Source organism: Kogia breviceps, chromosome 13 (genome assembly GCF_026419965.1).
Source record: "Kogia breviceps isolate mKogBre1 chromosome 13, mKogBre1 haplotype 1, whole genome shotgun sequence".
NCBI lineage: Eukaryota > Metazoa > Chordata > Mammalia > Artiodactyla > Physeteridae > Kogia > Kogia breviceps.
Window position 1 is genome coordinate 8,760,946 of NC_081322.1, and position 12,508 is coordinate 8,773,453.

General features: G+C 51.6%; 1 protein-coding gene across 1 annotated transcript in view; it reads left to right on the forward strand.

Annotated features, from left to right (window-relative positions):
- Nucleotides 1-12,508, forward strand: part of LOC136792420 (uncharacterized) — a 50,039-nt gene that overhangs the window by 16,708 nt on the left and 20,823 nt on the right. Inside the window, exons 3-4 of the mRNA XM_067011367.1 lie at nucleotides 8,398-8,558; nucleotides 8,688-8,872. Of these exons, the coding sequence (XP_066867468.1) occupies nucleotides 8,493-8,558; nucleotides 8,688-8,872 (251 nt within the window). The 5' untranslated portion in view covers nucleotides 8,398-8,492. The remainder of the gene's footprint in view (nucleotides 1-8,397; nucleotides 8,559-8,687; nucleotides 8,873-12,508) is intronic.

The following is a 12,508-nucleotide window of genomic DNA, read 5'->3' on the forward strand; positions in this document are numbered from 1 at the left end:
CTGCTTCCCCTTGCACTTTGTTGTTATGGAGACGGCTCCTTTCCTTACAACTCATGGACCAGCCTCGGCCGGCTTCAGACTTTCCTTTTGCAGCTTCCTCACCTCTCTCAGCCTTCAGAGAATTGAAGGGAGTTAGGGCCTTGCTCTGGATTAGGCTTTGGCTTAAGGGAATGTTGTGGCTGGTTTGATCTTCTCTCCAGACCATTGAAACTTTCTCCATATCAGCACTAAGACTGTTTGCTTTTAACTGCCTTCAAGAACTTTTGTTCTGCATTCACAACTTGGCTGTTTGGTGCAGAAAGCCTACTTTTGGCCAATCTGGCCTTTTAACGTGCCTTCCTCACTAAGCTTAATCATTTCTAGCTTTTGATTTAAAGTGAGAGACATGCGACTGTTCCTTTTCTTGAACACTTAGAGCCCCCTGTAGGGTTACTCATTGGCCTAATTTCTGTTTTGTGTCTCAGGGGCTAGGGATGCCCGAGGAGAGGGAGGGAGATGTAGGAATGGCTGCTGGACGGAGCAGTCAGAACACACACAACATTTATTAAGTTTGCCAGCTCGTATGAGTGAAGTTCTTGGAGCCCCCAAATAATTATAGATTAGAGGTCACTGCAACAAATATAATAGTAATGAAAAAATTTGGAATGTGAAAATTTCTGAAGAGTGACACAGAGACACAAAGTGAGCAAATGCTGTTGGAAGAATGGTGCCGGCAGACTTGACCCATGCAGAGTTGCCACAGACCTTCAATTTGTAGAAAATGCAATATCTGTGAAGCTTAATAAAGTGAAGAGTTATGAAGCGGGGGTCACCTATATACATTTAAACTTAATCCTCTGTAGGGTGTGGAGAAGAGGGAACCCTTCTACACTGTTGGTAGGAATGTAAATTGGTGCATCCAGTATGGAGAACAGTATAGAGGTTCCTCAGAAAACTAAAAACAGAACTACCGTATGACCCAGTGACCCCACTCCTAGGCGTATATCTGGAGAAAACTCTAATTTGAAAAGATACCTGCACCCCTATGCTCATAGCAGCACTACATACAAGAGCCAGGACATGGAGACAACCTAAACGTCCATCGACAGATGAATAGATAAAGATGTGGTACACGTATACAATGGAATATTACTCAGCCATAAAAAAGAAGGAAATAATGCCATTGGCAGCAACATGAATGGACCTGGAGATGCTCATACTAAGTGAAGTCAGACAGAGAAAGACAAATATCATAAGACATCACTTATATGAAGAATCTAAAATATGACACAAATGAACTTACCTATGAAACAGAAACAGACTCCCAGACTTAGAGAACAGACATGTGGTTGCCAAGGGGGAGGGGGGAGGGGGATGGAGTGGGAGTCTGGGATTAGCAGATGCAAAGTATCATACATAGGATGGATCAACAACAAGGTCCTGCAGTAGAGCACAGGGAACTCTATTCAGTACCCTGTGATAAACCATAGCAGAAAAGAATATGCCAAAGAATGTGTATAGGCAGGTCCTAGCAGCTGGGGGTGGGGTGTGGGAGGAGCGGGCCAGGCAGCCCGGCTTCCCGAAGGCTCTGTGCCACGCCCGCCAGCAGGCACCCCACAGGCGACCCCCCCACCACCAGGATGCCCAGGAGCACGGTCAGCTCCCCCAGGGGGCGGCGAAGGAGGAGCCCGAGAGGAGATCGGTGAGGTTGTCAGCTAAACTGGCTCCTGCAAAAGTGGAACCAAAGCCAAAAAGGGCGGCAGGAAAGGATAAATCTTCAGACAAGGAAGTGCAAACAAGGGAAAAGGGAAGCAAAGGGAAAACAGGCCGAAGTGGCTAACCAGGAGACTAAAGAAGACTTACCTGCAGAAAACGGAGAAACTAAAAACGAGGACAGCTCGGCCTCTGACGAAGCACAAGGGAAAGAAGCCAAGGCTGATTAATACCACACACCCAGTCCTATCAGCGGTCCCTGTCTCCCTTCTTGCACGATCCAGAGCAATAGTTTTAGCAACTATTTTGTAAATGCAAGCTTATTAGGAGCTCTAGAAACACTTTTTGAAAGGAGGCTATCCAGGGGCTTCCCTGGTGGCACAGTGGTTGAGAATCTGCCTGCCAGTGTGGGACAGGCGGGTTCAGGCCCTGGTCTGGGAGGATCTCACATGCCGCGGAGCAACTAAGCCCGTGAGCCACAACTACTGAGCCTGCATGTCTGGAGCCTGTGCTCCGCAACAAGAGAGGCCACAACAGTGAGAGGCCCGCGTACCGCAATGAAGAGTGGCCCCCACTCGCTGCAACTAGAGAAAGCCCTTGCACAGAAACAAAGACCCAACACAGCCCCCCCCAAAACCACAAAACAACATTGAAATAAATCACATTTCACGTAAAAAAAAAAGAAAAAAAAAGGCTCTCCCACCTCATCCCATTTTTTTAAGTAAATACTTTTTTTTTTTTTTTTTTTTGCAGTACGTGGGCCTCTCACTGTTGTGGCCTCTCCCGTTGCGGAGCACAGGCTCCGGATGCGCAGGCTCAGCGGCCATGGCTCACGGGCCCAGCCGCTCCGCAGCACTTGGGATCCTCCTGGACCGGGGCACGAACCCGTGTCCTCTGCATTGGCAGGCGGACTCTCAACCACTGCGCCACCAGGGAAGCCCAACAATTGACAATTTGAGTACGCAGTGTGCTTGATATTAACTTGTGTATTAGTGAGATTTATGATGTAACGGTGTATCCATATTTGAAGATATTGGTACTTGATATCCTGTTAAGGAAAATTTGCTTCCAAATTTTAAGCTGGAAAGTCACTGGAATAACTGTTCAGAAAAGAATCACAACTACATGATTTTTTAGATTTTTCATACGTATGTTAAGAATTGTCTACAGATTGAAATGTCACTTCCCTGGTGGTCCAGTGGTTAAGATTTTATGTTTCCACTGCAGGGGGCATGGGTTCGATCCCTCGTCAGGGAGCTAAGATCCCGCATGCCGTGCAGCATGGCCAAAAAATTAAAAACAAAACAAAAAACCCAACAAACTGAAATGTCTGTGTAGTGATCCTTAAAACAATCAATAAAATCTCAATTATGAAAGAAAATAAAGAATGTATATATGTATAACTGAATCAGTTTGCTGTAGAGCAGAAATTAACACATTGTAAATCAGCTATACTTCAATAAAATAAATTAAAAAAATAATAAACTTAGGGCTTCCCTCGTGGCGCAGTGGTTGGGAGTCAGCCTGCCGATGCAGGGGACGCGGGTTTGTGCCCCGGTGCGGGAAGATCCCACATGCCGCGGAGCGGCTGGGCCCGTGAGCCGTGGCCGCTGAGCCTGCGCGTCCGGAGCCTGCGCTCCGCAGTGGGAGAGGCCACAGCGGTGAGAGGCCCGCGTACCGCAAAAAAAAAAAAAAAAAAAAAAAACAATCCTCTGTAGCATTTCTCTGACGCCTAAGAAAAGGCAAAACTCGTTTTTTTCAGACTTTAGGTATTCTAATCTAATTGATTGATGGATTTGTCATCCTCCACCTGATTCAACTAAGAAAAATTTAATAGCAGCTCCTTTCTTTCTTTTTAAAAACATAGCTGCTCCTTTCAACACTTCAAAGGGTAGATTTTCTTCTATAGGTACCTTTGGGAATTTGAATTTTCCTCACAGCGTTAATCCTAACCTTTTGTTCTATCAAAATTGGACATGACTCCCAAATAATGAACTATTAATACCTACGCTGACTTATGAAGCAAGCTTACAGCAGTAGAAACAAATGTCCTCGGTGACTCCCCGGCCTCCGTGTTAAGGGACTAATAATAATTGTCCTGCTTTTCATTGTGATCAATGATGCTTAAACTTCCCATTCCGGTTGTGCATCACTGATGTGCTACTGTTTTTAAAAATTGAAATTATATGTATAATATATATATTTGTTGTTGAGATGCTAGAACGGGGGGCCGCCCTTAGGATTAAGGCCACAGTGGTGTCTGGATCCGAGGATGGAACTGTGATCATCCACACTGTACGTCGTGGCCAGTTTGTGGCCTCACTAAGGCCCCCGGGAGCCACGTTGCCTGGACCTGTGTCCCACCTGGCGCTGGGCTCTGAGGGCCAGATTGTGGTGTGGAGCTCAGCGCCGGAGCTTCTGGGGGCTCAGGTCACCTACTCCTTGCACCTGTACTCGGTGACTGGGAGGTTGCGAGCTTCACTGCCCTTGGCAGAGCAGCCCACAGCCCCCGCGGTGATGGGGGACTCCGTTCTGCTGGGCACGGCCCAGTGTGCCCTGAACAAACTGCTGCCGGCCGTGCCGCCCCTGCCCAGAAGGTGCCCGTCCACAGCGTGGCTGTGACCCAGGAGCACAGCCACGTGCTCGTGGACCTGGAAGACGGCAAGCTTATCGTGGTGGGTGCAGGGCAGCCCTCTGAGGTGCGCAGCTGCCAGTTTGCGCGGGAGTTGTGGCGGTTCTCCCGGCATATCTCCCAGGTGTCACCTGGGGAGACAGAGTACAAGTCGGCAGAGGCGCGCAGACGGCCTGCCCCGCCCCGCCCCGCCCCGGAGGCCACTCCCCGGGATGCCCCGCCCCCTAGAGGCCCCACCCCGGAGTCCTCGGGAACCGAGGAGGGGCGGAGGGGCGACATCCAACCCACACTCTGGCAGGGGGTGGGCGGGGCCCGGGCCGGCGGGGCCCGGGCCCCACCGCTGCCCAGCTCGGGGATTGGTAGGCGATGTCACTCCAGGAAGGGCCCGTCTGGAGTCCCAGCACTGGCCTCAGCACAGTCTAGGTTAGAGAGCCCAGGTTCATCCAGCAGCACCGCCGGGGCCTGGAGTCATAATATGTGTCCGCCCACATGCATGAGTGGATCGACCTCATCTTTGGCTACAAGCAGCGGGAGGCCAGCTGCGGAGGAGGCCCGCAACGTCTTCTGTTACTGCACCTATGAGGGGGCCGCGGACCTGGATCTGGCGGCCAGTGAGCGAGAGCGTTAGGCTCTGGAGGGCATTATCAGCAGCTTCGGGCAGACTCCCCGTCATCTGCTCAAGGAGCCTCATCCCTCTCGGCTGTCAGCTGAGGAAGCAGCCCAACGTCTTGCGCATCTGGACACTACCTCGCCTAGCATCTTCCAGCACCTGGACCGGCTCAAGGCCTGCTTCGCGGAGGTCATCAGTGATGGCGTGGCCCTAGTACTGGCCCCGGTTCCCCACCGGCAGCCCCACTCCTTCATCACCCAGGGCTCTGCAGACCTGCTGGTGACCATGCCAGTGGGCTGCTGGGCGCCCACAGCTGGTTGCCCTGTGACCGTAACGTAAGCAACGACTTCAGCTTCAGCAATATATCCTTTCTTTTTCAGATTTGTTCCCATTTAGGTTATTACAAGATACTGAGTACAGTTCCCTGTGCTCTACAGCAGGTCCTGTTGTTTATCTATTTTATACATAGTAGTGTGTGTGTATGTTAATCCCAAACTCCCAATCCATCCCTCCCCTCCCCCCTTCCCCTTTGGTAACCATAAGTTTGTTTTCTATGTCTGTGAGTCTGTTTCTGTTTTGTAAATAAGTTCATTTGTATCACATTTTAGATTCCACATATAAGCGATATCATATGATATTTGTCTTTCTCTGTCTGACTCACTTAGTATGATCATCTCTAGGTCCATCCATGTTGCTGCAAATGGTATTAGTTCATTTTTTGTGGCTGAGTAGTATCCCATTGTATATATGGACCACATCTTCTTTATCCATTCATCTGTTGATGGACACTTAGGTTGCTTCCATGTCCTGGCTATTGTATATGGTGCTGCTGTGAACATTGGGGTGCATGAATCTTTTCGAATTAGAGTTTTCGTCTTTTCTGGCTATCTGTCCAGGACTGGGATTGCTGGATCATATGGTAGCTCTATTTTTAGGTTTTTAAGAAACCTCCATCCTGTTCTCCACAGTGGCTGCATAAGGTACTCTTTTTATGTGGACAACAGGACTTCACCTGATTATTACCAAAACCTATCTTGCGTATATAGAGTAACGTTTAGAAACTTTCCAATTTTAAAACACATACTCCTACAGAAAACTGCTTCTCTGAGAAAGATACTCAGAGACCCAAATTGAGGGAAGAATGAACTATTCAGCAGAGCTTGCGAGAGACCTGGCCAGATAACCAAGTCCCTCTTCATCTCCATTCTGGGTGTTCCCATTCCAGTGGTAGAAATAACCTAACTAGAAAAGGTGGTCCGAAATTTGTCCCTGGTTATGGACAATTACGCAGCCTTTGTTTCCTCCTTGGCCAGCTAAGAACTTTGTTTTTTAGCAAACACTGCTTGCTACCCTGGTTCACTATTGGTCAGGGAGAATAATTTGTGGTTGGTTAAAAGAAAAGAAGACCTGGCTTTCTAGAACAGATTCAGACGTAATAGGACCTGATTTCATGGCCTGGTTTTGAAATCTAGGCTCTTTCCTTTGTTTCTAGTAATTATCTGTATCCTCCTGTCCAGTCTTAAGTGCTACTGTGCAGTCATGATCTTTTTTATTTTTTATTGTAATTATTATTATTATTTTGGCCATGCTGTGCGGCTTTGTGGGCTCTTAGTTCCCCGACCACGGATTGAACCCGTGCCCCCTGCAGCGGAAGTGTGGAGCCCTAACCACTGGACTGCCAGGGAAGTCCCTCATGATCTTTTTAAATGATTCATCACCTCATCTTGCAACCAAAGGCACATGGAACTAACTGTAGTGGAGACGCAGACCATGTTCTCCAAATAACCGTGTGATCGATGGATTTTGATGATGGGATGGTGGGTCTGAACCCTGTAGATGAATGTCCTTTGTCTTCTGTCTTTTTGCCTTAGGCCAAAAAGGGAGACTGAAAAGTGAAAAAACAGACCCACAAGTTGCAGCAGAAAGCTGGCAGATAAACTCTGACAAACATTTCTTGCAAAACATAAACATCTCTTGCAGAACATTTTCACTAGTCAAGGCCACTCAGTGATTGTGATGGAACAGATGGGGAAAGACCACTTACTCTGTAACTAGGTTTGAAACCAGGCAGAGACAATGACACTCTGCAATCAAGACGAATTAATCTGCGCATTCCCTGGTGGTCCAGTGGTTAGGGTTTTCACTGCCGAGGTCCTGGGTTCAATCCCTGGTTGGGGAGCTACGATCCCACTAGCCATGTGGCAGGGCTAAAAAAAAAGACCAGCTGATATCCTTGCCTCCTAAGAATTGCCACGATAACCACAAATTGTCCCATTAAAAAAAATTTATTTATTTTGGCTGCGCTGGGTCTGAGTTGCGGCATGCGGGCTCTTAGTTGTGGCATGCGTGTGGGGTCTAGTTCCCCGACCAGGGATGGAACCTGAGCCCCCTGCACTGGGAGCGCTGAGTCTTACCCACTGGACCACGAGGAAGTCCCACAAATTGCCCCATTTTTACAAAACTGGCCTCTGCTTCTCTAAACACTCCTTAGACTCATGCAGCCACATCCTGTGATAGGCTCCCTCCCACCCATCCCATAAGGAGGCTCTGTGTTCCTCTCTCTTGATGCAGGAGAATAAACGAGGCTACCGTGTGGTCGGCAGGTGGCACCCTACGGTCTGAAGGTTTGTGCACCCACAAGGCACATGCTGAGTTCCAAACCCCCGAGGCGATGGTGTTAGAGGTGAAGCTTTGGGAGGGAGCCTTATCATGAAGGTGATGAGTGTCCTTCTAAAAGAGGCCCTGGAGAGGGCCTTGCACTCCCCTTTAGCCACGTCAGGACACAGCCAAAAGGAGGCTGCCTGCGAACCAGGGAGATCTCTCCAGACGCCAGATTCCGCTGGTGCCTTGATCTTGGACTTCCTGCCTCCAGGATTGTGAGAAAGCCCGCAGCCCATGGGATTTTGTTACGCCAGTGCCTGTCTGAACCAGCGAGGCCACTTGGAAACCCCTGCTCCAGAACCTTCCACCCCACAACCCCAGGCCTGGTTCACACCCAGCAGATCTGCTCCAAGATCTGTTCAGACTAGAATGAAGATAATTTTTTTTTAAATTTGTTTTTCTTCTTCTTTCTATTTATTTACTTAATTTTTGGCTGCATCCGGTCTTAGTTGCAGATTGCTCTGTAGTTTGCACCTCTAGTTGAGGCGCATGGGCTTAGCTGCCCTGCAGCATGTGGGATCTTAGTTCCCCCACCTGGGATCGAACCCGCATCCCTTGCATTGGAAGGCGGATTCTTAACCACTGGGTCGCCAGGGAAGTGCCTAGAATGAAGATACTTTTGAATTCCTGGGCATCAGGGAGGCAAACACGGATCAGATAATCCAATTTGGATGAAGGGATTGGTGAAGAACAGGTAATTGTTTGGAATGTGTTTTCTTGAGAGCAGCTGCAGGGCGAGGTCAGCTCTCCGTAGGGTGGGTTGTTTCGAGACAATATTTAGGCAGACCCTGGGCCTTTGCAGGTCTCTCTAGGTCCTGTTGGGATAAGTTCCTGGACTTGGCCCTATTCCGAATCGGCTGGGAGTAGTAGGACGTGGAGATCAAGCCGTGGTGGACGATGCCCGAAACCTTTACTTTCCTTTGGGATTTTACACAGAAGAGGGCCAGGAGGAGCTCATGTGCGGTGAGTGGTGGTGAGTGGTCCCTGCCCACGCCCCCTCCCCTGCCTTTCTTCCCTTCCCCAGCCCCGTCTGTCCCAGCGCAGTCCCCGCCCCTCACCTCCCCGCACTGGTCCTCCTGACCCGCCCCGCAGGCCACCTGCACCCGACCTGGCCCACACCATCGAGACTCACAGCCAGACCGTCATCCGGAGGGAGACGCGCTTCACGGCCACGGGCCTGACGCGCGTCCTCGTCGTGGGGCCGGTGGAGTCCAGGCAGTGGCTGTTCCGCAGGATCTGGAGCCTCGGGAGGTGGGACCCCCAAAGCCGCGCCCAAGGTGGGTGACCTGAGAGGACTTGATGGTAGAGTCGCTGGCATCTTGGTTTCCTGGAGGATCAGCAGCCTGGCTGGGCATCCGGGTGCGCCCCCAGCTCTGGAGAAGGGGGCGCCCTCGGGGAGTGAGGGGAGGCCCTGGGAGACGCGTTTGGGGCAGGGGAGGCCCGGGCTGCGGTGACTGTCCTGGGGCCCCAGCGTCACCCCGCCCTCTCCCTGCCGACGTGAGATGCTGCAGTTTGTGCAGAACTTGCCCCTGACCCCGCCCAAGATGGCCGCCCCGCCGCCCGTCGCGCTGGACCCGCCCGGCCTGTTTCCGTCCCACGGGAGAGGGAGGATGGTCTCCCTTCGGCCTTCTCACGCTTCCCCGTGCAAAATGTTTGGCTCTAGACGCCTTTAGATTTCGCTCTGGCAGTAAAAGGATTTTGCTCTCCTGGGGCAGTCGAGACGTGAGGGGAGTTTTGGGTCCGCATTGAAAGGCATTGACACGAGGCGGCATTTGAGACCCGGTCTTATCCCTCAAAGGCCATAAGTCCCCCGGGGTGTGAGAAAGTGGTCCACCAGTAAAGATCCGCTAGAACAAGTGGCCCAGTGCGCAAAGCCTTTGGTGTGCTGCCCCTTCCTTTGGATGAACTTCTCTGGCCCACGAGGGGCTTCTGGGCCAGTGAAGGAGAAGCAAACAGGAAAGACAGCAGCTTCTCTTAGGCCTGTAACTTCCTCAGGCTGCTCTGGGTTGAATGAAAACAGGGGCTTCCAGGAAAGGTCCTCTCCTAGAAGCCCAGGGTCCCCTTGGACCTTAAAAGGCAGGCCAGAGGAGAAAGGTGGGAGTCCAGGTGGAGGCAGAAAGTTGTCTCCCGCCAGCGGCCGGGGAGGTGGGCGCTCGGGCATTGTCCCAGATTGCCAGCCGTAGGGGCTGGGATTGGTCGTGGTGGGGTGTTTCCGGGAGCAAAGTGTCCCGAGGTCTCTCAAGGCATAAATAAATTGACTAGTGAGGCTCTTAAACCTCCATTCCAGAACTTCCCTGGGTGCCAGATCCTCATCTGGAGCTCCACCCGGAGTTATTGACGGGCAAAACTCCAAAGACGGAGTTGTTGTGAATGGTTTAAGCCAATCATGGCTGACTGCGCCCAGGTCCCGGCGTGAGCACGTGACCTGCATTAGTCTAATCAGGGGCCGGCGAAGGATTTACATCCCCTGGGCTGGCGCCCCTCCCCCGCAAGAGGTCATCAGGGCGCTGTGTGGTGGCGGCTTGTGGACAATGAGAGGAGCCACCAGTGCTTCCTCCAGACCAGGGGGACATCAGGCAGGACGGGAACGTTGACGAGGTCACCGAACAAACGGCTCAGTCTGGGACCACCCCGAGCTTCAGTTATGCTGAATGACAGACCGTCCTCGCATTTTCTTGCACCCACAGCCAAATCCATACTAACCGGTAGGTTACCTGTGGTCAGGTGGTGAGGATTAAATTCGGTAACACCTGTGAAAGCCCTTATTGGCTCAACACTGGGCTGTCACTCAGCATGAGTTGCTACTTTTTAAGCTTGTTTTTGGAAGTTTACATGATTTACAAGGTTGTGTTAGTTTCAGGTGCACAGCAAAGTGATTCAGTTACACACATATATGCATTCTTTTTCAGATTCTTTTCCCCATAGGTTATTACGAAACACTGAGTAGAGTTCCCTGTGCTCTACCGTAGGTCCTTGCTGGTTATCTGTTTTATATATAGTCGTGTGTTCATGAGTTCTTTCGAAGTCTGGGATCCACAGACTGTAGGCCAGCTCTGGCTATGGGCTTGGCATTGGCAGGGTATAAAGAGGGGTGGGGAGCCGGAATGTGGATTCGTGGGGCTCAGGGAGCAGGGAAGGGAGACAAAACCCCCTTTTCTCCTTGGAGCCACAGGGAAGGGTGAGCGATCAGGCCTCCTGGTGAGTGGGCAAAAGCTAGGCCTGGTAGCATCTGTGGGGTCTGAGGCAGTGTACCCGTCCATGGAGGAGGGACAGAGGCGAAGGATGCCGGGGCCTGGGGCTGGGGAGGGGGCTACTCCTCCGACTCCTGCAGAAATGCGATTACTCATTACCCGGCATTCACGGATTCCATTCATTTCTTTCCCTCTGGAAAAAGCCCAGAGACCTTTGGGAGAAGGAGCCGATCAAATCTGTGACACAGTGTGAACGAGGCTGAGGGTCACACCCTTCTTGAGAGAAAGACCTCTGAAGTTAGGGGCTGGAAGCTGCTGAGACTGAGTAAAAGGCCAGAGAGACCAGGACACTTTCACCCGTTCAGGGTTCTTGAGCACCTTCTGCCTGTGTGGCCTGGCGGGAGACGCTTGGGGGATACCGTGACGTGTTCCCCTCAAGAAGTTTGTCTGGGACGTCCGACCGAGGTGACTTCGGGCCCAAGGGAGACATTCAGAGCTGATGCTCAGGGCTGGAGACCCCCATTGGGTGGGACCCCAGCGTTAGTAGCTGAGGTCATGGGTGGAGCCACCAGGGGAGGGTGTGGGGGGAGGAGAGAAGGGTGGAATCTGGAACGCTGACTGCAAAGCAAGTTAAGTAAGGAGCTCAGGACAGTGAATAGAGAGGACTGGTCCAGAGAAGCAGGGACAAACGGGGGGGGGGGGCAGTTTTAAGAAGGAAGACCGTTCACAGCGTTGGCGGCCCCAGAGAAGCCAAGAGGGATGCTGACCGCGTGTGCTTCCGGGAGGTCATGCTGACGGGCTGGAGCTGGTTGTCTGGGGGATGGGCGGGCGTGGGCCTGACCGTCCTGCTGGCTGGTGGACGGATGCTGGGGAAACAGAAGTACCTTATACAACTTACGCTATAAATCATTGGTTCTGAAGAAGGCGAGACGTGGAGAGAAAGAAAGAGGAGGGTGAGTTCTTGTGCAGGTCATGGGAGAGGCTCACTACTGTTACTGAGGGGGAGATGCCGCGTTTATGGGGAAGCAGGGGGTCGGGATCCAGAGCAGGAGATTCCGCCCCCGGGTCCTGGAAGCAGGAGGGGGTGTTGCACGTGGCCCGGAGGCCTCGGCCAGGGGGTGCGGATACGCAGAAGCGTGTGTTGGCCTGGGCTGCGCGTGGCGTGCTGCCTCCGGCACGGGGGCTGACCCCAGGGGAAGGCGCGAGTGCCTGGTTCCTGGCCTCACGGGCTGGGCGCAAAGGTAGTCTCTCCGCTGTAGGCAAAGGGAAGGGGAAGTAAAAGCGAGTAATGGAAAGCGATGGGCCTCACTAAAAAAAAAAAGAAAAAAAAATAGCAATCAGGTGAGAAGTTGAGAACGTCTGTGACAGTCTGTGGGAACCCTGGACCCTGATGATTAGCCCGGAGTGGAGCGCACTGGACCTGAACTAGGCAACAAAACCGTGGTAGGAGCGAACGGGCCATGCGAATGGGCAAAGAAATGTATCACACCAACGTGCCTTTGGGTTTTCTATTTATTTGCTGGAACAGGAAAATTGCCCCTCACCAAGTCTCGTGCCGCTGTGATTTCAGGGCAGTGCATGATCTGTAGTTTGCACGTAGTGTATCTGATAAATTTCTGCTTGGAAATGTAGTAAAAACCTCAGTAACTTGGAGTCAGGTAGGCCAGAGGGTGAAGTCTCATTGTAACTAATTAAAGTTTTTAAAAATTAAAGAAGCAATTT